At 47.2% G+C, this 23,511-nt stretch overlaps 2 protein-coding genes across 9 annotated transcripts in view; one reads left to right on the forward strand and one right to left on the reverse strand.

Moving 5' to 3' along the window:
* UBE2R2 (ubiquitin conjugating enzyme E2 R2) overlaps nt 1–10,399 on the forward strand; it is a 95,474-nt gene extending 85,075 nt beyond the window's left edge. Inside the window, exons 4-5 of the mRNA NM_001206110.3 lie at nt 5,891–6,025; nt 8,952–10,399. Of these exons, the coding sequence (NP_001193039.1) occupies nt 5,891–6,025; nt 8,952–9,171 (355 nt within the window). The 3' untranslated portion in view covers nt 9,172–10,399. The remainder of the gene's footprint in view (nt 1–5,890; nt 6,026–8,951) is intronic.
* A 2,975-nt stretch (nt 10,400–13,374) lies between these two features.
* UBAP2 (ubiquitin associated protein 2) overlaps nt 13,375–23,511 on the reverse strand; it is a 119,256-nt gene continuing 109,119 nt past the window's right edge. For all 8 annotated transcript variants that reach the window (XM_059888979.1, XM_024995517.2, XM_024995518.2 and 5 more), the window contains 10 exons: nt 19,194–19,389; nt 18,541–18,632; nt 18,231–18,278; nt 15,858–15,936; nt 15,440–15,645; nt 15,088–15,187; nt 14,898–15,005; nt 14,672–14,739; nt 14,398–14,589; nt 13,375–14,301 (listed from right to left, as the gene is read on the reverse strand). In XM_059888979.1, the coding sequence (XP_059744962.1) occupies nt 14,206–14,301; nt 14,398–14,589; nt 14,672–14,739; nt 14,898–15,005; nt 15,088–15,187; nt 15,440–15,645; nt 15,858–15,936; nt 18,231–18,278; nt 18,541–18,632; nt 19,194–19,389 (1,185 nt within the window). In that variant the 3' untranslated portion in view covers nt 13,375–14,205. The remainder of the gene's footprint in view (nt 14,302–14,397; nt 14,590–14,671; nt 14,740–14,897; nt 15,006–15,087; nt 15,188–15,439; nt 15,646–15,857; nt 15,937–18,230; nt 18,279–18,540; nt 18,633–19,193; nt 19,390–23,511) is intronic.

Raw genomic sequence — 23,511 nt, forward strand, 5'->3', positions numbered from 1 at the left:
AAAAAATAAAATAAATTTAAAAAAAAAAGAAAGAAAATTAAGCAAAAAAAAAGACTCTGATGCTGGGAGGGATTGGGGGCAGGAGGAGAAGGGGACGACAGAGGATGAGATGGCTGGATGACATCACTGACTCGATGGACGTGAGTCTTAGTGAACTCTGGGAGTCGGTGATGGACAGGGAGGCCTGGCGTGCTGCGATTCATGGGGTCGCGAAGAGTCGGACACGACTGAGCCACTGAACTGAACTGAAGGTGTTGGCAAGGTTGGTTTCTTCCGAGGCTTCTGTCCTCAGTTTATCTCCACATGGTCTTCCCTCTGTTCATATCTGTGTCCTAATTGCCCCTTCTTTAAGGGCATTAGTCATATTGAATTAAGACCTGTTCTGAGGACCTTATTTTAACTTGATTACTTCTCTAGAGACTCTGCTCCACATATAGTTTGAAGTACTGGGGATTAAAACTACAGCATAGAATCTGAAGCCTTCCCATTCTTCAGATTCAAAGCCCAAAACAAGATTTTTTCATTGTGCTGCCTAGATGGAAAACCTATTACCATTGCCCACAGCAATTCAAATTTTTTGCCTCTACTACTGTGCAAATATACAAAGACTGTATTTGCCTTGTCTCAGCTTAAAATATTATAAACTTTTTTTTTTTCACCCAAAAGAAGGCCTGTTTGGGGAGTTCCCTGTTGGTCCACTGGTTAGGACTCAGCACTTCAATGCCTTAGCAGGGTTTAATCCCTGGTCAGGGAACTAAGATCCTGCAAACCACGCAGCGTGGCCAAAAGAAAGAAGAGAAGGGCCTGTCTCTCATTTAATTCAATCCTTTGGGGGCAACAACTCCTTGTGTATTACTCTGCACTCAAACTACCTTAACTACTTTGGGTACCAGCATCAGTATTTTTTCTCTCTGAACCCTGAGATAACCTGAGCCCCAGTTTAGAACTGGGACTTCACATCAGAGATTGCTTTCCTTGCCTTTATGCTTTCTTATTTAGAGGCTTTACAGGCAAAACTTAGTTATCTTCAGATTGTCCCCTTGATCGTTACCCACTGCTCCAAAAGGTATTTGCATTGGAAGTCATTAGTCAACTTCTCGGACCTTTTTGTTTCTTCATTCCATTATTGGATGATTCTTCAATGTAGTGATCTTGGAGTGGGCAAGTAATGGGAGTTTTGGTGTTTGTGTATTTCTAGAGAGGTCATGGTGTTTTGTATGACTTGTAGAACCTCATCTGGAACTCCTGGTGATGCCCAGAACTCCAAAAAGTCAGAAAAGCACTACCTGATGTGAAACACGTCACATTTGTCAGTGTGTTATTTGTTTTAAGACAAAGGAGTTCCTTAAGGTAGTAAATTGTATGTATTTCTCATAGGTTATTTATGGCACTGAAATATCAAGAGGCAAGATATGAGGTACCAAAGGTTATTGTTGATATCTGCTTGTTGCTAAATTATCTAAAGTCAGCACTTGTCTGCCTCAGGATTCTAAGCTCCATATCGAGTTTATGGCTGTAGCAAGACAGCAGTGGAGGCAGCAAAAGGTTCATTTCAGCCTGTTGTAGGGTCTTGACTGCTGAATGGCTCTGTTATCTGAAAGTGGTTCCATGTTCACATGTGTTTGGACTTCTTCATGACCACGTGCACTAGTCTTTGATTTAGCACCTCAGTGAACATACTCAGAAGATAAAAGTTTTGCAGGCTTTTGTAACCTGAGGAAGAAGAAGGAATTCCAGTTACCTTTGCAAGCCTAAGTCGATTTATATAACAAGACCTGTTGAGTAGTGAGAGTGGCTAAAGGAGAAAGCAAGGAAAATGTGCTGTGCTACAGTTGTAGGGATCCAGAGCATCAGCCAACTAGTTTCCACTAAGAGCTCAGCAGTCTCCTCCTCTTAGAGGAAGCCGGCATACTTTCTGGAAGAAGAGATCCACAGCCCTGTCCTCAGATGTTTAGAGGACGGGAGTTCCTTACAGAATTGGGAAGTTTTGGAGAAGTAGGCATTAGTCAACAAAAAATGAAGTTGGGAGGGTTGGGACCCCTGATGCTGCCACATGTTTGTGATTAGGGGCCCACAGCACCATGCCTCCTCTTCTCAGTGGAAGAAACAAAGTGTGGCCTTAATTTGTATTCTCTCAAGAACCAAATGAGAGCTTTCTGTGGGTGGGTGGGGTTTCTCTTAGACTTTGCAGTAGGATTCACAAGTGCTTTCTCTGAGGAACCACCCTCAGAACTACCTGCCATATCTACTGCAGGCTCTTGGATAGGAAAGTGGTCTTTGTTAAGGATTTGCTTTCCTCCGAAGGATAGAAAAGTGTTTTCTTTGCCATGGGACCAGATTTATGGATCCACTCCAGAGGACACACGTCACGTACAAGGGTCTCTCAGGAGTAGGCTAGGATGTTCTCCGGTCTCGTCTTCTCTACAACCCACTGAAAGGGAAGGGAGCTAGTGGCACAAGTGCTGGACAGCTTAAACTGTGTGTATAATATACTTGCCAACCTTTTTGAGTCACAGTACATAGGAAAAATGAAATTCTATTATTTGTAGATCACAGTGTATTAAACTGAAGATGCTCCTTTGGCCAGAAGTTACCATTCCAGAGGCTCAGGTTGTCCCAGGTCCTCCCCACCCATCTGCCTAAGGGGAATCACATACAACTTTTCTGTAACCCAGTCACAACATACTGGTTGGGAAACTTTGAATAGGATATTGCAAATGGAATTGCATCAGAATTCTTCCTTAGTGTTGAGTCCTTTGCTAGCACTTGGTTGTATGTCTTCTGCTGTGGGTGGGTTGTTTTTATGAAGGTGTGGCGTTGTTGTTTGAAGGTGTACTAGATGAAGAAGATTAACCCCATCTGAACCAGTGGCATGGATTCCATGTACCCAAAATAAAAAGATGATTTCTGCTCTCCAGACAAAGGGAGGAAGTGAAAACATGCTGGATTAATAACTGTTACTAACAAATATTATCACAGTGTACTGTAGTTAGCGCCTGGTGCTTCTGAAAGCATCATGGATTTCAATTTAGGGAGTCTATGGTACTGGAAGTGATTTTCTTTTCATAGAGATGGATGATTTACCATTTTTTAAATTGTACTTTCCAATTTGGTGTTTCAATATGGTATTTACATTGCAACATATACAAAATCTACTTGGTGAACACTCCTGGGAAAAGTCTCCTTTTTAATTCTATATTAATTCTGTTAATATAATTCATCTGGACCTGTGTTGTCCAATAGCCACTGTTGTATTGGATAACACAGATTATATGTTTCCATCATCACAGAAAGTTGTGAAGATACAGTACTGATCAGGACCATTAATCTATACCAAAGTTTGTCCTTATTCTGCTTATTTTTTAAACAGATTTTGTATATGTTTTCTTCTGAAACAATCCTTACAGAATTTTCTACCCGTATTTTTCTTTTGCTTCTAGGATATTGTCAGTCCATTTCCCATTTTTGGCAATGATGAGTTTCTTTGAATCTTCTTACTGTAACTACTGAAGAAATCCGGAAGGATGGGTTTGGGAGTTACAACAAGGAGTTAACCTAATAGAAAGGGGGACATATTAATATATGTGATAAATTGACTTTAACTAGATGGGAAAGTTTTCTTTGAAAGTGCCTTTGTGGTAATCTTGTATAATCACGTAACAGAAACTCTTTACCCTTTTAAGGAGAAGGTTTCATCAAATCAAACATCTAATTGCCCGGTTCCCTCCCTTTATTTTTTGCTTGGAGTCAGGAGCAAAAGGCTATTTTGCAACAACACAATCTGTAACCTCGCACCAGTGAGAAAAGGTAGAGAAATTTAATTTTTCATCCCATGTTTCTTAACTTCATGCACATAGCTTTTAGGGGAGAAAAAAGCATGAGAACTATTTCAGACATTTTTGGATCTTACTGAGTTTATTTTATCTAACAGAAACTTCATTCCCTGTAATTAAAGGTATCTAGTTTTATCTGTGGATGAAAAATTTTCACAGAATTTCTGAGCCCTAAGAGATCAGGGATGGCATCTAACTCTCTCACAGTTGTACATTCAGCATCTCACTTAGTGCCTCTGGTACAATAGTAAGTGCTTAGTAAGTATTTTTGAATAAGATTTCTATTATTAAGAAATTAGTTCTTCCATGTTAAGGCTGTTGCTTTTTCTCCATTCTCCTGCTTAATTCTTACTTGCTTCCCTTACAAGTATGGGAAAGAAATACAATTGTATGTAATACTGGTTTTCAGATCTTCTAAGCAGCCATGATACAAATTAGATATATGGAGTCTAGCATCATTTTTACCCTTTACTGTGAAAAGATTGCCTTCAAGCTAAGTATTTTTTGCTTCTGCTTTTTCCTTTTGCTCTTAACTAGAGTAATGGAAATAAAAACAAAAATAAACAAATGGGGCCTGATTAAACTTAAAAGCTTTTGCACAGTAAAGGAAACAGTAAACAAGATTAAAAGAATGGGAGAACATATTGCAGATGAAATAACTAACAAAGGATTAATCTCCAGAATATATAAGCAGCTCATACAGCTCAACATTAGGAAAACAGCCCAATCAAAAAATGGGCAGACCCAAACATTTCTCCAAAGAAGATATGTAGATGGCCAATAAACATATGAAAAGATGTTCAACATCACTAATTATTAGAGAAATGCAAATCAAAACTACAATGAGGTCTCACCTCAGACCGGTCAGAATGGCCATCATCCAAAAATTTACAAACAATAAATGTTGGAGAGAATGTAGAGAAGAGGGAACCTCCTATACTGTTGGTGGGAATATAAAATGATACAGCCATTATGGAGAACAGTTTGGAGATTCCTTAAAAAACTAGGAATAGATCTACCATATGACCCAGCAACCCCCCTGCTGGGTATATACCCACCCCCCATCCCGAGAAAACCATAACTGAAAAAGACACATGTACCCGAATGTTGATAGCAGCTCTGTTTACAGTAGCCAGGACACGGAAGCAACAGATGTCCATCGACAGATGAATGGATAACAAAACTGTGGTACAGCTATACAAAGGAATATTATTCAGTCATAACAGAATGAATTTGAGTCAGTTCTAGTGAGGTATAACCTAGAGCCTGTTATACAGAATGAAGTAAGTCAGAAAGAAAAAAAACAAATACAGCATTAACACATATATGGAATATAGAAAAACAATGATGAACCTATTTGCAGGGAAGGAATGGAGACGCAGATGTAGAGAGTGGACTTGTAGACACAGTAGGGGAGGGAGAGAGTGAGACTAATGGAGAAATTAGCATCAACATATATATACTATCAGGCGTAAGGTGAGAAGTTACTGTGTAGCACAGGAAGCCCAGTGTGGCCCTCTGAGATGACCTAGAAGGGGAGATGGGGGGAGGAGAGGGAGCTAGGGAGGGAGGGAATGTAAGTATAATTATGGCTGATTTGCGTTGTTGTATGGCAGAAACCAGCACATCATTGTAAAAGTTAAAAATATATATATATATATATACACATACTCATATAAAAACTGTATGGCATTTAAAAAATAAGACACTGCAATAAAAAAAAAATTTAAACCTTAAAAAAGAAAACTTTTCATTTTTAAAATGTTATTTGAAAAGCTTCCAGACGTCCAATTTTTGTAGATTGGAACATGTTGCCAGCTAAGACAGTACCTTCTACAGAATTCATGTTTTGGCCTGCAAACCAACCTTCATGCTAAACTCAGATTCCCTCTGCATTGTCTTCTAGATAGCAACTTATTCCTAGTCTAACCAATACTGGAAACAAAATTTTGATACTCCCCTAAAGCCTTAAATATTATAGTCTTAGATTTAAAACAAAAACTTTTGAATACTGTGAATGTGAATATTCATAGCTGACCCTTTTTTCCTGTTTCTAGGACTATCCTGTTAAGTGTAATCTCATTGCTTAATGAGCCCAACACCTTCTCCCCAGCCAATGTGGATGCTTCGGTTATGTTCAGGAAATGGAGGGACAGTAAAGGAAAAGACAAAGAATATGCTGAAATCATTAGGTAAGGTGTTCTGTTTTGTCTTCTGTTTGCTTCAAGTCTTCATACAAAATCAAAGTATATCCTGGAACCAAGGGCTTAAATTGAACTTAAATGTCGACTCTGTGTTTGCCAATTAGATTTATTGTTTGGGAAGAGATTTGTGCCTGAGCCTAATGATACTGGCTTTTGAGAGAACAGCAGATCTGATTTCCAGAACTTCCATGTTCTTTTTTTTTTTTTTTTTAACTGTACAATATCGTATTGGTTTTGCCATACATTGACTTGAATCTGCCATGGGTGTACATGTGAGAACTTCCATGTTCTGGCTAGTCGAGTTTGCAAACTCTTCCTCCTGATCAGTTTAGGGACACTGTTCTAGGCTTTCAACATGCCCTTTAAGTGTAGCAAACACCCAAGGTATTCCAGATGTCTATTCCAGATATTTTTGTTTTCAAATTTTTATTAATGAAATCCTATAAATTATTGACGTTTTTAACCACAGCAGCGTCTTCCAAGAATCATCCTCGCCTAACTCCCTTACCCTACAATCGTTATCAGCAACTGTAGTACATGATTTAACAGAATGGAATAAGAATCAGGAGACTTGGAGTATACTCCTAGCTCTGCCATGCCTCACATGACCTTTTATAAGTTAACTTTATATATATAGTTATTTATTTATTTATGTAGCTGCCCCGGGTCTTAGTTATGGCGTGCGGGATCTTTAGTTGCAGCCTGTGGGATCTTAGTTCCCAAACCAGGGATCAAACCCATGTCCCCTGCACTGAAAGTGTGAAGTCTTAGCTGCTAGACCACCAGGGAAGCCCCTATCAGTTAACTTTTGAGGGTCTTTAATTTTCCCATCTGTAGAAGGAAATAAAAAGGTAGATGGTATTAGGCTCAGCCATTCATTTCTAGTTATATCCTGCATAGAATAAAAGGTTTTCCTAACAGTACTTAAGGATTGGTAGAGCCCCAGGGACAATTCCAGCCCATTCTGTGTATATGAATTTTAGTAAGCACTAGAATTTATTTAAAAAGTCCCTCTCTATAAATCTAGTTGGCACAATACCATGTGATTTTTTTTTTAATGCATGTCATCTGACAGTTGAATAAGTTATCTGTAAATCACCTCCAGACCCTCTCTCTAATCCACAGTCATTTAATGAAATTGCAAGGATAGAATCTGGGCATCTGTATTTTGTTTTTACCAGCCACTTAGGTGACTGGTTTATACCAAAGATTGAAGATAACTAGTGTAAGTAGTAAGAAGTTGAGTGTGGAAGTGGACTGAGGATTGGAAAATGGGAATTCTTCATAAAATTGTCAGATGGAAGTCTGATGTTCATGGGAAGGTTGGATGTCAGGCATAGTCTTTTTCCTTAAGGGAATTCATACTTCTGTTTGTAAACAAACAAATGACTGTGTAATAGGATAAGTGCAACTACAGAAACACAAACAAGATACAGTGGAAGGAATGTATAATATGTTTCTAGGAGAGAGTCTTAACCAAGAATTTTTCAGAGAGAGGGAGAAACATGTTTACTGAAACACAGGTGTATGACAGCATGACATGTCAAGAGAATGGTGAATTCTAATTTGAGAATTGATGGGAAATTAAGAAAAGCATCAGGTCTTAAAAGACAGTGAAGTCAGAAGGAGGTGACAGAGTGTCACTTAAAGACTGTGTGTGAAAGGATAATCCTATTTGAGTTCCAAAGGAAAGTGATTGACCAGGAGACCAGCTGAGATCTGAGGAGGCAGAGATGAAGACGAAACTGACAAAGTGACAAACAAGAATGAGAAAACAGATTTGAAAATATTTAGGACTTTGAAATAAGGAGGTGAGAGAAGAAAGATGGGAGAAACTGGCCACAGAGGTGGACAGTGACAGACCAGACAGATGAAGACTTGCGCGTTAGGATTCCATCAGCACGGAGAAGGGAATAGGGTTCAGAAGAGAGAGAAGTCTAGGCTGGACCCTGATGATTTGAGTGCTGTCAGTATGAAGGGTTAGAACCATGGGAATGGATAAGGTGGTCCCAGGAGGAGATTGTGAGAAGACAGATTCAAGCCTGAAAGCCTCAACACCAGCATGCAAGGCAGCAAGATCAACCGAGAGGAGTCTAATTAAAAGGAAGACGGGGAGAATAGTTTGATGTTTTAAGTTCAGTTTCTCTAACCCGTTGAGGGATCAAATTTTCATACTTATTGAAGGAAACAACCTTCATGCATTCATACAATCAGTATTTGTCACACAGCTGTGTATGACAGACTGCACTCTAAGCAGCAAGGGAACAGAATTAACTAAGATAGACAAGGTCTTTGCTCACATTCAGGGGAGAAAATGACAGAAAGGTGAACAAGTGAGGAAGTAGGATAATATGAAGGAATGACAAGATGGCTCCTTTTCTGTCAGAACAAGCCTCCTCTCAGATGACATATGTTCAAAAGTTCATATGTGTAGGGCAGAACAGCTGATCCACACAGAAAAACTAGGTGTGTTTGAAGGTACTAAAAAATACCCCAGAGTGGTCTGAATGTTTTGGAATTGGAGAAAGCAGTGAAATGGTAGGCAGGTGGATCATGCAGGACTTTGAATTTAACATGAGATATTTGGATTTTACTCCAAGTAGGAGGATTATTGAGTTGTTGGGGCCTGCATTCTAGGTTTAGTGTGAGACCAACTGGAAAAAAAATGTGAGGTGATTTCCAGCTAACCAGTATTTGAGATCCATGGCTTCAAACACCCTTCAGAAGGGTCATTATCCTTCAGACGGGTACCTGATGGGCTGGAACTTCTGGTGTAGTAGAGGGTATTTGTCAAAGATGCTTTTAAGTAGACAGGTTCTAAAGTTCAAAACCCCAAGTCACAAAGACGTTTGGATTATTTTGGCCAATTATAAATCCATGTTCCAGAGACTTACATAAACTATCCTGTCTTCAGGAAACAGGTGTCAGCCACTAAAGCCGAAGCAGAAAAGGATGGAGTGAAGGTCCCTACGACCCTGGCGGAATACTGCATCAAAACTAAAGTGCCTTCCAATGACAACAGCTCAGATTTGCTTTATGACGACTTGTACGACGATGACATTGATGATGAAGATGAGGAGGAGGAAGATGCCGACTGTTACGATGATGACGATTCTGGAAATGAGGAGTCGTGACGTGCTCCTTCAAGGCCCCTGTACTGCCCTGCCGTCTCAGGCCAAAGGGAGGGGAGCAAGTGGGGACCTAGCAGTGGCCCCTCAGCAAAAAGCTATCACGGGGGTGGGGAAAACAAACACGGCTCCTGCTGATCCCCTTATGGATCTCAGTTTGCTCCTTTTTACGGACCTCTTAATGGAGAGAAAGTAGTCCTCCACAGAATGTCTGAATTCTTGCATTCTTTACCCTTCCATCACTGTATTGATTCTTTTTTTTCCCCTTTCTTTAAATCCAAACTCGCCTCACTTCGTCTCTACAAAGCGTTCACAGCAAAACACGTTTGGTCCATTTTTAGATTCTTGAAGAATTAGTCTTTCACCAAGACGTTTAATGTGTTTAAAGCTGGGAACCCATTGGGAGTTCACAAGTGCTGCATATGCTGGGTAGCAAAAGAAAACAACCACAAAACCCCCAGAAAACAAACTTTTTTTTTTTTTAAGCAGATTTGCCAAGGTTTAGCTGCTCATTTACGTGTGTGTGCATTTGTTCAGCCCCATGATGGTGAGTTTTGTTTCTTAAGGCTGGGGTACAGTGGGCGTCAGGGACTTTGTTCTGAACCTGATGAGACATGTTCCTAAGGGCACAGAACCGTCAGCCTCCAGGAAATCCTCCTCACACAGAAGAGAGGAATCAGATTTTGTTTTTTGAAATTGGGATCTAAACCCTGAAATAAATATTCATACTTTACATAGAACTGATTGCTATTTATTTTGAAGGCAGAGTTATTTTTGCCCCGCAGGGAGTGGGGGGAGAGAGGGGGGATTAGCGTGAGTGTGTGGAGACTTAGTGATGGGAACAGAGATTTAAAATCACTATGCCAGTTTTGGTTGATGCTGCTGGGGGAAAGTCAAACTGCTGGTGACCACTGTTGGGAGAGAAAACATCTGTTTCATATATGTAACACGGCCTTTCCCTGAAAGATACACTCTCACGAGCATTTTTTTTTAAGTAGCGAGGTTTTAATTACTCAGTATTAATACTAGGTGCATGTGTTTAAGATTTTGGTTTTCATTGAGCTGCTTATACTGATAGTGGTAACTGTGGATATATGTGAGACCTGAGTGACTGGTTCCCGCTTTCCTCATTGGATGTGACCCCGACTTTTGTCTCCTTTTGATGTACTCGGGCTGCGGAGTACAAGCAGAAGTTGTGCATGGAGCTTTCCCCTGAGCTGCTTTGTCTCTTCTGGCAGGGCCAGGGGAGTTGGCTGCAGGCAGTGTCCAGGCAACACTACATCTTCCTGCCGCACAATTACTGCAGCTTTGATTTCCCTTGTGCCGATCGTGTGTTACTTCAATCAATATCAAGTTCCATCAGCCTTCACCAACCAGGGACTTCTGTACGTGGCGATGATTTTTGTTTCTTGTGGGGGCGGGCCAGTGCGTAAGAGGGCAGTGTTCTTTTCAGTGGGAAAAATACCGCTATGAACTTACTTCAGATCCCTGTGCGCTAGCATCAACTCCTTTTCTTCAGATCGTACAGCTCAGAAAGAATGAAAGGGTTGATGAGGGACAGGGGTAGGATGGATCCTAGGACAGAGTAAGTGATGCTTAGGTCCTTAGTTCCTCCTTCCTTTCTGATCTCAGGGTTTTCATTCGCTCTTCAGACTCTCCAAACATTTGCTGACTAATTCCCAGAAGCCCTCTTTGGAATCTTAGGTTTGGTCTAGTATTAAATCGGGAACGTTAAACATGCTAAGGTTCATGTGGGACAATGTTGAGCCTGGTCCCAGAATCTGTCCAAACTCCATGGGGCTACCTGCACCTCTGAATCAACAACTGTGGTCAGATTCAGAAAACAAAGCAGCTCTCTTGTGATGAATAGTGACGCTGAAAGTAGCTTTTTACGCCCCACGTGTACTCTCACCCTCCACTACTACACACACACACACCCCACCCCCGCCCCCCACGTTTACAGCCAGTAGCTTGGTCTTACTCTTGGAACCTTAAAACTAAGCCTTTCCCCTTCCTGCTGAAGCATTTCTCTCCCAGGGCAGGCCAGACACTTTGGCATTGTGGGAGGTGCTGTCCCATTAGGCCCTGTGGCCTCTGTTGCACATTGACTCAGGGAGCCAGAGAGCCAGGTGGAGGTTGTACCTCTTAGCCCTTTGGGGTTTACTTTTGAGGGCTAGGTTTGCCACTGATGAGAGTACAATCAATTCCAGAAAAGACGGGTGTGTGTTGATTTGCCAGAATTGCTAGAAGGTGGACGTTCGGATAGCTCTGACTTGTAAACCCAGGTGCTGGTTCCAGAGCTCTGTCCTGAGAACACCAGACACAGGAGACCTTGAGCATGTGGTTGCCTTTGGGAGTGGAGATCTCGGGCTCAGGCCGCAAACTTGGGAGTACAGTTGTGCTGTTTGGTGTAACATGAATTCAGAAACCACCCTGCAATTTGAGGTTCCTTCAGATTCTAGCGGAGGCCTCTGGATGCTCTTCAGGTCTGTGTATTTTGAGGCTGGGTGGACAAAGTGTATCATCGTGATTTTGTTGTTGCTTCTCACAGTCTTCCCCACTTTCATTTCACATCATTCCAGAGTTCTTTTCTGTTAGCCAAACTTTTTTGTAGTCCCTTCTTCTTTCCTGGTAATTATTTGCTTCTTTATTTGCTGGTTTCCTTACGTTTGGAAAATACATAGTAAGTGATTGAAGGGGAAAATGTGTAGTTCTCCATTGAAAATTAACCCTCCACCCCACCCCACCCCCATCCTGATTTTTAAAAAAAGGTTTACATTTACAAAGATTCAGATGCAATTTTCAACTCTTCTGAAACCAGCAGGACACACCTGACTTTAATAGTTTTCTTAGCTGAAATTGTAGATGTTTTTCTTCAGTTTAACTTATGAGAAAAGATTATCTGATGCATTTTGTGTTCAACTTCCCCTTTAGTGGTTTATTTTTGTCTTTTTCTGCCCATCTGTCTACTAATAAAATGTGAAATAAAATATACCTGTATTGCTACTTCCCCATGGAATGACCCTTTTCTTTTTTGTGTGTTAAAAGGTGATCTTAATACTTCCTGTGTTCCAGATTATACACAGGACTCAGCTGAAAAATTTAAAAAAAAAAAAAAAAAAACAAATCCTTACTAGTTTAAGAAAGGTTACTAAAGACATGTTAACCTTAATTCTGAAATAGGGCACAATCTGCTGGTACAAGTAGGTCGATGACTGACGGACGGGTGCTCCACTGCCCTCCTTAGGCAAGTTTTTTGTTTTTCTTGTCGCTTGTCATCTTAACTTCCTGCTGTTAAAATCAAGTGATTAGGAGGCAATAGGTGCCATGATAGTGATAAGTTTCAGTTGTGGACACTTAACCTTTTAAGCCAGCCAGCGGTGCTCAACATATCTGACGAATGACCGTTGATTTTAGAGGTCAAAAGCAGCGGAAATGAGGACTGTGCCCCCGGGCTGGTTCCCATCCAGCCTGCTGACCTGAAACCAGACGCTATAATGTAATGCTCTGGGAAACAGCTCAGGGCCCTGAACTAGCTGCCAGGTTGAACTACATCTATGCATCGACAAGCATGGAGATTTGCCTCCTGGCAAGACACATGGATAGTTTTATGGCCCCGGTTCCTTCTGCACTGGTGGCCTGGAATCAAGAGGGAGGAGCTTAAGGGAAGTCAGACTCCTGGCCTCAGGTGAATAGTTCCTTGGGACCTTGTAGAGCAATCCTTGGGACCTTGTAGAGCAATTTAGCTCAGGACCCACTTACCAACTTCACAGCACTTTGACTGACTTGTTACAGCTATCAGTCAAGATGGCATTTGGCTGATGAAAAGCAAAGGACAGACAGCTTAATTATTCAAACTCTCTCACAGGCCTAGAACTAAGAACTAAAGAACTTAAGAACTCAGCTCTTAACTTTGGTTGGAAAACAAATTACCCTGCTTGTCCCCTAGGTCTGTTACAGAGTTGCAAGCAAAGCAAAGGTAATGGGCAATGTCTGTGCGATGTCAGGGGGGTTAGCTACCTTGTCAGCTGTATCCTTTACCTTTGCCATCTCCCTGTAATACCCAAATACCTACTGAAGCCCTGATGACCTCTTACTATAAGACATTGAGTTCTGCTTCAACCCTGTGAAGTCCAGGGTACCCGGCACTGTAATGAAGACACCTCTGCCCTGAGCCCTCCCTTCAGTCACACCATACAAGAGACCAAGCATGCTCTCAGAACTTTATTAGGTGGAGTTTGGGCAAAAGAGAAAACCTCCGAAATAGTCACCCTCCTGGTTCAGGACAACTGGAATAGAGGAGCCTTTGCTGAAGATGTGCTCTCACCAAAATGAAAACATTTCTGATTTTTTTTTTTTAAGGGGGGAGCTGACTGGCTGACTGAGCGCAAATTCAGAATTAAGAATGGTCAGCCAGAGGAAGGCAAGTCTGGGGACAAAACCAGACGCCCCTGCTCTCTATGGAGACAAATAGGTGCCACTTTCATGTTGGGTGGGGGATATATCTCTGCTATTCCCAGATCAAGATTTGGAGGGAGGGGAACATGACAAATGACAGAAGGACCAGTTTCTCAAAAAGTGAGGGAGAAAGTAATTACACAGGGACAAAAACTCAAATGATGGTTTACAAGGGAGATAAATCGTGATTCTTCATTGGTACCAGACCCTAGTATCCAAACTGCCCTAAGCCAGCCCCTCCAGACACTGCCCGTGCAGGGGGCTAGGGAGAAGGCCTGAGGCAGAGGGGAGGGGGGCTTCTTTTGCTACAGCAAGAAGGGGCTTCAGTGGGGAGAGTAGCAGCTGCTCCCCACTCCCCTAAGACTTGTATCACATTTACAAATACATACATAAATACATTACATACAATAGCGAGTCTGGGAGGCAGGCTCCCCCACAGAGGCTCGGCTGACACAGTTACATGTCTCAGGAATTCTAGGAAAGGGCGCCGGGCTCCCAGAGAAATGGGCTCCATGTGTTTTCTCCTCCCCAGGGAAAGCCCGCCCAGCCCGCCCCGCTTGCCCCGCTTGCCCCGCTCAGGGTTCAGTTTGTCCAGTATGGAGAGTTGCCGTAGGCAGGTTTGGAGGCTTGCGACTTGGGCTGCAGTGAGCTGGGCTGGTTGCGCTGACCGGAGCCGCTCTGAGGAGGAGAGAAGGCGGTCAAGGCTGAAGCGGACCACCATCAACCCCCACCTGGGTGTACAGGGCCAGGTGGCCTCTGCCTCCGACAGCTCACCTGAGCATCCTGCGGAAGATGGTGGTGCAGCAGCTGCGAGGGAGCCTGCTGGTGGGCCGGCAGGATGTGCAGGAACGGCGGGGGCGCGTACCCGGGCGCTGCTCCAGGGGCCAGGGGCCCGGTGGAGCCCAAGGCCGAGGGCAGGCCGAACGGGGGTGGAGTCCCTGCATGAAATCCCTGCTTGTCAAACGTCTGCAGGGCAGAGAGACAACAGTGAGGGCCAGCCGGGCGGCAGCTGCCCCAGCCTGGCCCCTCAGCGCCAGGCCCCCCTCACCTGAGTCTTGTTGTAGACAGACCCGGTCATATCAGGGAGGCCAGAGGTGCTCGAAGTCGCCGACACTCCTGGAAGGGAAAGCGGTGGGTGGTTCCCATAGCAGCAGGGCCCAGCTCCAGTCTCCCCAACCTCCAGGGGCCCTCTGGGACGGCCTCGCCTGAGAAGGAGTCAGGGTGGCAGACAACTGCTTTGGGCCTCAATCCTGGACGTAAGGGGGTGATGCTACCTTTGCCAGGCCCAGAGCCTGCAGCCTTGTTCTGTGTCTGTGATGATCCACCATAGCCACCCTTGCTGTAGTCTCCGGCTGCGGTGCCTGGGGTCAGGTCGTCATAACCTAGCATGGCGGGGACAAGAGGCGTGTGTGAGCTCGGTGAGCCAGTCCTGCCCGTGCCTCTCTGGGCTGGGAGCACCCTCACCTGTGCCGTAGCTGTGCTGGCCGTAACCGCTGGCCTGCTGGAAAGGGGTGCTGGGGGTGCTGAGGCTCACACCATGCTGCTTGGCTGAGGCCGGAGGGACCTGGGGGAGGGACAAGCAGGAGGCATTAGTGGAGAACAGAGTGAGGGGAGCAGGTCGCCCCAGCTCAGCCTCGGGCAGCAGGGATGTGTCTTTACTAGTGCCATGCCTGCTAGGTCTCCAAGCAGATGAAACAGGAACATCGCCCCCAGCCTTGACCCATTCTTCAAGGCCAGGTGAGCCCGAGTGGGGACCTGTCCCCCCCTCCCTGCTTCTGCTCCCTGGAGCTGGAGGAACACCCCCACCGATACTCACAAACATGGTGGGCCCATACTGGAAGGCACTGGGCACGCCTGTGTAGTAGGGGAGGCCAGTGTAGCTGTAGCCAGGCGGCAGGGCGGGACTCAGAAAGGGCTGCTGAGCCGTGTGGTGGGCCTGGGACTGGCTCTGCTGTGGCTGAGCCAGGGTGGTGGGGGGTGCAGGGGACGCAGAGTCACCTCGGCCAAACTTGGTGACATCACCTAGGGGAACAGGGGCACTGATGCAGTCCCCACCCTTCATCCCAGCAGGAGGAAAAAGTCAGACAGGCCCCTGCAAATAGGAACAGGGCTGGCTCAACAACAGGAAGCTGGCAGGTCTCTGCAGCCCTTCCGTTTGTTTCCAGGCTCCTGGGATGGGTCACAGGCCAGTCCTTTGAGCAGCCCCTACTCCTAACCCCCTGAAGACGACTAACCTGAATACGGGTTATTAGTGAGGCTCCCATCTCGATTGGCGAGGGCTGGGGGTGTAGCGAAAGGGATCCCATAGTAATCCTAGGAGAGACCAGAGACTCGGTCAGCAGAATGGCTTCACCCACTCCTAGGACAGAGGGCCTTGCAGGCAGCTGGGTACTCCAGGGAAGGCCACGTTCCTGACTGGACCACCAGAGGGCAGCACTCAGAAAATTCAAAACAAACGGTGCCCTTCAGAGTTGTGGCAGCCACATAGCATGTAGACACACTGACCAGTCCCTCAGCCTTCAGGGGCAGAGCCACTGGATCCCAATCACACACATCTTCCTGGGCTGACGATGCTATGGATTTCTTGGGAGATTTCCTGGCAATGAAGCCAAAGTGGATCCAGAGGGTGTGGGTGCTTTTCTGGGAGACTGCTGCCCACGAGGAAAGCAGGAGGGCTTCCCCTCGGCTCAGAGGCCCCAGGTGCAGTATGTCGAGGCCTGGCAAGCCCTGGGTAGTAAGGGGCAGGGCAGGCCTCCCCTTCTCCACGGGGCTTCACTGTGTCTCACCTCTGCACACACACTTCTCCCAGCTCTTGTGCAGCGTCAGGGCTGTTTGGGTAGAGGGCTGGTCTCCTAGCTCAGGACTGACGTGTGCCTACTGGTAATTGCTGCCCTGACCTGTTAAACCCTTGAGGCTCCTCCTCCTCCTCAGGTTTCTACTTGTCCAGGTAACTTTCCTAGCTGTCCCTTAGAGTCCCTCTCACTGGAGAAGGCACTGGAATTCATTTGGCCCATGACCCTCACCAGCATCCACCTGTGACATAAAATGCCTGAGAGGAGGGCTGCTAGGGAAGCACAGCTGGCAGGGTTCAAGTGGGGACCGGCCTGCAGGAAGCCCAAGGGGGCTACTCCTTCACGGAGGAAAACCCCAAGGTGGAAACGAGCAGACGCACCAGAGGCTAGGAAACGACCCCTGTCTCCAAAGACAGGCTCACAAGTGATTTCTTCTAAGGCACAAAAAGATGAACAGAGTATGAAGCAGGACGACCCCCGGGCCTGGAATCCCACCAAGTCACTCTGAGGGGCCCAACCAGGCACCACCACAGACTCGTCTTTCAGAACCAGCTCCCACATTCCACCTCTGAGGCCCTGGGGCTGCGAGGTTTCCTGAGTGTCAGGAGGACCTGGGTCGCGCTTCCTTGTTTCCCTGCAAAGCCTAGGGCTTAAGGCATCCCCAGAGACCCTGAGTTCTGTTTTACACCATAGAAATCTGCCAGTACATCCTCAATACCTTCCTGGGCCCTCCAGGGATGTGGGCAGAAAGCCCCACAGGCCCTCGGGCAGTAGTATGGGTTTGCAGTGGCTGCTGGTTTGCACCCTGGGGAAGAGCAGCCCAGCTACAAGCCTCTGGAAATACTCCAGCAGATGAAAGAGTCTCCCAAGAGAAACAAGCTTCAGCCACTGGGCCCGGTGCCCACAGCTCCCTGAGCTCTCTGCGGTCAGCCCAGAGCGGGCAACACTACTTGTGGAGGCCACCTCGCTGCCCTGCACGAAGAGGGGCCGGGGCGGGGGGCCCTCCACTCCAGTCTTCAGTCTGACAAAGGACACCTCACCTTCACTTGGGGAAAAGGAAAGCCTGTGCCCAACAGAGCTGGTATCAGTGTCCAAATAGCTATTACTCTCTGACAATGTGACAGATGCCCCAGACTGCTGAAAATGATCAGGAGTCTGCTAAACAGCAGACCAAGAAGGAAGCGGCAGGATAGGAGCCTGCAGGCTGTCGAGGCAGGGTGCATGCCTCCTTACGTCCCACTCCTGCACTGCGTCCTGTTCATGCGGCCACATCCCAGAGAAGGCCCAGTGCCTCATCCTGGGAGCAAGGGCCAAAACAGGCAACACTGACCTCAGCAATCAGAGAGATCCCAGGGCCAGCAATCTTACAAACAGATGGCAGGCTAAACCTGGAAGGGCCCTTCAAGACTGTCTGCTCCAGCCACTCACTCCAAAGAACAACGCTGCCATCACTGATGGCCACTGCAGAAGCCAGACACTAGATGGATGGCACTTTGAAGGACAGGACTTTATTAAAAGCCTAGGGGCAGACAAGTAACCCCATGTCCTGGTCGGTTGTTTTATTTTTTAATGGGGGGAGGCTTAAGGGAAGAGAAGGACCCACATTTGCTAGAGAAACTGCCTACTGGGGCCCCAGGTGCCAAAGAACTTCAAGGTCCTCAGGCTACAGCTGCACCAGCAGCACCATCACAGCAGCTTTCCCGGCTGCGTGCTGAGGGCGTCCTCAGGTGGGATGTGTCCTGAAGGCCAGACAGCAGGTGGGATGCGTGAGACTCAGAGCCTGAAGCCTCCCAGCCTCACCCAAACCCCACTCACCATTGGCAGCCGTGACTGCAGCATCTGGAGCTCGTCATAGCCGTAAATCTGTGTGAGGACACAAAAGCTGTGAGAGACCACACGCTACCCCTGGGGACCCCGGCCCACATGGGGCCAAAAACAAGGCTGGAGGCGGAGGACACGTGCAGGAAGGAGACGGGGATGAGCTGCTGTGGGCAGACGCCCTGCCTTGACTGAGTCCAGCTAGAGAAGGGCCCAGGGTGTAAGGGCAGAGCTGCCCTCAGGGGGAGCGGAGGCAACTCAAGACCGCCCAAGGCCAGCTGGGCTGAGGGGAGCCAGGTGTGCTCACCGGGTAGGCAGGAAGCAGTCCTCCGGGGCCCACGAGGTACTGGTTGTGCAGCAGGGGAGGCACCCCCTGGGGCAGGTTAGGGGGCGCTTTGCCTGGAGGGCAAAAATCAAATGGAGTGACGTGGCCCCCACACGAGTACAATTCCTCAGCTACTGGGGCACAGCAGAACGCAGCAGACCGGGTAGCCCCAGGACAGGGACAGGCTGGGCCACAGGGGGTGAGCTGCTAGCAAACCACAGTTGGCTGGGCCCACACAGCCTGCCCAGGTCTGGCTGATGGGCAGTCACACAAAGTGACCAGGAGCAGCCCATGAGAGCTGCCCCGTCACCTCAGCTGCAGGGATGAGCAAGGACAGAAAAGAACGGAGCGCTCCAAGCAGAAAGGCTGCCGGGAATCCTGTCCAGGGAGCATCCTCCCCCGCAAAACCGATTTCACCATCAGCCAGGATCTGGCCCCCACCCCAATCCCAGCTCTGGAAGAACCAGGCCTCAGGAGGTCAGTGGGACAGAGAAGCCCGTAGGGGCAGAGCCGGACACAGCTGTGCGCTTTCAATGCCCGTGAACCCCCATGGCTGCCCACCGGGGCCTGCTCCCAGGAAGCCAGGCTATACTCTTGACGGGGGGAGGAGGGCTGGCCAGGCCACGGGAACACACCTGAGGTCATCAAAGGCGCAGCCCTGGCGCTGCTGCTGGGGGCACTCCCGGGGGCATTGCCCAGGCACAGGCTGCTGACCGTGTTCATGCCGCTCGGCAAGCTGAGCCCTGAGGACACGGCGCTCGAGGCTGAAGTTGCTGCCGTTGAGAAGGTGGCCGAGGGCTGTAGGGAAGGGGCGCTGTCCACGCTGGCGTGCTGGCAAAACAGAAAAGCCAGGGCACATGGATCTAGGGGCAGAGCAGAGAATGCACGAGGACTGGCCTGGGCTGTGCGCCCACGGCCTCAGGCTGACCTGTGTGCTCGCCCTGGCCCCTCACTGAAGCCATGGGGACACAACTGGTCAGCTGAGTATCTGACCACCACAACTGAGATTTATGACCAAAAATCCTCCTAAAAATCGCTCAAGTTGCTCATGCTCTGGTAACTGAAACAGGCACAGAAACCTCAAGTAAACCTTAGTTTATAGATGAACACAGAGAATCTCAATAGGAGGTGAAAACCCACCTCATAAAACAGGAGGGTGGAGCCCGGGCCACGGCAGCCCAGCCCAAGGCAAGGCCTCCTGGGCACCTCTGACCTGAAGCCGCAGGTGGCCTTTGCTCCAGCATGTGAGGATATTCTGTAGGTCCTCAGGGTCTACACCAGGAAGGGCATGGCCCGGCCCTAGGCCTGCCCGAGAAGAGCCACCAAGGAAAGAAGGGCAAAGCCCAGCGAAAGCTTTGAAGAGCCTGAGAGCCAAGGGCCCCACCCAGCTGCCAGTACCAAGGTGGCAAAAAGGGTTTCGAGGGTTGAGAGGAGGCTAGACGAGATACACCTGGTTGGGCAAAGTGAGGGCCGAAGACAGAAGAAAAGGTTCTGTAAGACTGAACGTGTGCACCACAAAGAAGCCGGGAAACTGACGCCAAGCTGAAGAACAGGAAAGACCAGGAGAAGGGACACCATGCACTGTCTTCCAGGGCCCAGACGACTGTGCAGGCCCCAGCCCCACAGGCTGCCCTGCCCGCCCAGGCACTAGCAACCAGATCCGGTTCAGCAAGTGCAGACTCCGAAAATTCTGGTCTCCTGGGGCTCCCCAGGACTTCTGCCCCTTCTACTGAGATGGAGAGACAGACCAGCCAGAGAAGGGCCCAGAGTGGGGCTGAGGCTGCCCACTACCCACACTTCACGATCCCCTGCACAGAGCCCAGCATCCACCCAAGGACACCAGCCAGAGTCAGAAACAGGTCTGACCACTGCACTGTGATGTCACTGGCCACCCAACCTTTCAACCACAGGATTAAAAAAAAAACACTGGCAGTGTGGGGAGTGGGGGGAATCCATAGGCACTCAGGAGTCATCCAGAGAGCCTCTCCTGCCTTGAGTGGGCCCTGAAAGGGTCCCTGAATCTGCCCTTCCACCTCTCGAATCCGTGAAGAAGACAAGCTGCTGGCCCGCTTAGTCCATGTAATGGGGCCGTCACTCAGCTCTCCAGATGGGCCCAGGAGAGCACAGCTGACCACACCTTCCACAGATCACGAGGGGCAGGAGAAAAGACGAGATCCTTTACAAAGTGGGAGAGACCTGGCTCTAACAGATTATGATATACCTGACTATTTAAAAGTCAGAACGATTTCTAAAACAACAAACCTAGGAAAAATATTTGCACTTCCCATCACAAAGGGCTACTTACTAGTCTCCCAACTATAGAAATAAATACCACAGACTGGACAGAAAAATGTAAACATCTCAGCCAAAAGGAAATGTAATGGTTTACCAATGTATAAAATAGATGTTCAAGCTCTTTCAGTTAAACACTATACTGACAGGTCATTCTTCTATTAACACATTAGAAAAATACAAATATTTGGTAACATCATTTTAGGAGGCAGTGGAGAAAGAAGACACGTCACTGTTTGCCAATGAGAGGTACGTGGGCTGAAATCACTACGCAGAGCCATGTGTGTAACATGACAGATGCCTGCAATTCCACCCCGGAGTCTATCCTGCAGACACAGCGTGTGCAGAAGGCTGTACACCACTGTCTGCACAGCTCCGTCTCTCGTTCTTGTGCTTTGCAGATACTGCGTTTCCTACAAAGTGAAGGTCCAAGGCAACTGGGGGGTCAAGCAGGTCTATTGGTGCCAATTTTCCAACAGTGCTGGCTTACTTTTCGTCTCTGTGTCACATTTTAGTAATTCTCACAATATTTCAAAACTTTTCATAATATTTGTTATGATGATCAGTGACCTCTGACGTTACAAATGCAAAAAGATTACAACCTGCTCGAAGGCTCAGGTGATAGCCGGCATTTTTAGCTAATGTATTTACTAACTAAGATACTTATATTGGGGGACTTCCCTGGCAGTCTGCTGGTGAAAACCCCCATGCTTCCACTGCAGGGGTCATGGGTTGGATTTCTGGTTGGGGAATTAAGATCTTGCATGCCACAGGATCAGTGAGTGAAAAAGAAAAATATGTTGTATTTTTTAGACGTAATGTTACTGCAGCAAGGCAGAAGGAAAAAAAGATGAATATGTTGTATTTTTTGGACATAATGTTATTGCACACATAATAGACTAGAGTGTGAACAAAACTTCTATGCACTAAAAAAATCAAAAGATTTCTGCGACCGACTCTCCCACATTATTCACTTTATAGCAGTGGTCTAGAACCAAACCCGCAATATTTCTGGGATATCAAAACTGAAAATGGCCCTCAAGTTCCATCAGAGGAGGACTACTAAATAATCCAATGCAGCAGAGCTGTGAAAAAAGAACAAAGAACTCTGATCCAACACAGAAACCTCCTAAAGATACACTGTTGAGTGAGGGGGAAAGATATAGGGAACTGTATAGAATGTTCCTATTTACATTACAGGACAAGGAAAAGAGCAGAAAGGAAAATGACCGTGTACGCATTTGACAGGTTAAGAAAACAAAGTCTAGAAGATCAAGAAAATAATAGGAAAAGGGGCAAAGCCAAGCAGAAAAGAGACAAAAGCTTTTCAGTGTGTGTCTTTTACGTCTTTTGTTACTGAGTCCTGTGACTCAGTGACCACCTTAGCAACTGCACGAGGCAGTTCTGGTGGCGGCCACTGGGACCGTATGACACAGTTCCTGCCAAGACAGGGTGCAGCGGACCACGAGAGCAACAGCGCCCAGGATGGGAGGCCAGCGCTCCAGGGCTCACAAAGGGGACATCGCAGGGCACCCACTGGCCAAACACAAGGCATAGGTGGTGGGCAGGCAGCTTACTCCAAGGACAGAGACAGTCACACCAATCTCTGCTAGGAAGACAGTGATCTGTGTGTTTCAAGCAAAGAATTACGTATAAACCGATTTCACTTAAGCTAGAATAGGGATGCCACAATGTTGGCCAGATACTGATGAAAGACAGGACTGAACCTTTTCCACCACTTCATTCTATGGCAAAAGATTTGACGTCTTCTTCAGAAGAAACTAATTTGCCAATTTCCCAACTCCCCCATTCACCTGGGCCCAAAACTTCCCTCCCTGCTTGAAGACCACCTACTCCCACCTTGTGGAAGCCTGCTGTCTCCTGGGAGGGGGCACTTGGTTCTTTCCTGGAGCCTTTCCTTCCATGTTCCAATCTCTCCCAGCTTTTGGAACTGTCTCCACCCCCTACGCTGCCTCATCCCACAGTGTAGACTGAGCCCCGAGACCATGCTCCCAGCTTCAAGCTTAGATGCCGAGACTTCCGTAACCACGATCTAGGGTCACCCTTCAACACATCGGGACCTCCCCAGCTGGCACCCTGCCCGCACTTCTATTCTTGCCTCTCTACGCTCCACACATGCTTCTGCAACAGGACCTTCCCAAAGCCCCCACCCCTGAGCTGGAGAAGACGGCCTGAGCTGGCGGGAGTGAAGGCCCCATGACCACACACACTGGATGCGGTAACACTGGCTGGACCATCTGTCCGTCTCAAAGACTCTTCCTTTCCCTTCACACACTCTCTCTACAATGGACTTCACAAAGTACCAGAGTGTTCTCCAGAAGCATTGCTCTTGATAAAACTGGACTTTTAGCACAGCCCAGTCCACGGGGTCACAGAGAGTCGGGCATGACATGCAATAGGTGCCAAGCAGAAGTTAGCAACAAGTCAACTTTCCTCTAAAAAGCTTGCAAAGAAGTCCCAGAAAATAAAACCAACCCTGCCAGGCAGAAAGGTCTCCTAGAATGAATAGTGAATTCTGGGAAACAAATTCACCACCCAACAGCCCTGCCCATCGTATCAGGTCTGGAGAACTGATTTCACCACAGAGGCATGAACCACATGTCCTCCGTGGGGCCTAGGAAATTATCCGTTCAAACCATG

The sequence above is a fragment of the Bos taurus genome, chromosome 8 (assembly GCF_002263795.3).
Source record: "Bos taurus isolate L1 Dominette 01449 registration number 42190680 breed Hereford chromosome 8, ARS-UCD2.0, whole genome shotgun sequence".
NCBI lineage: Eukaryota > Metazoa > Chordata > Mammalia > Artiodactyla > Bovidae > Bos > Bos taurus.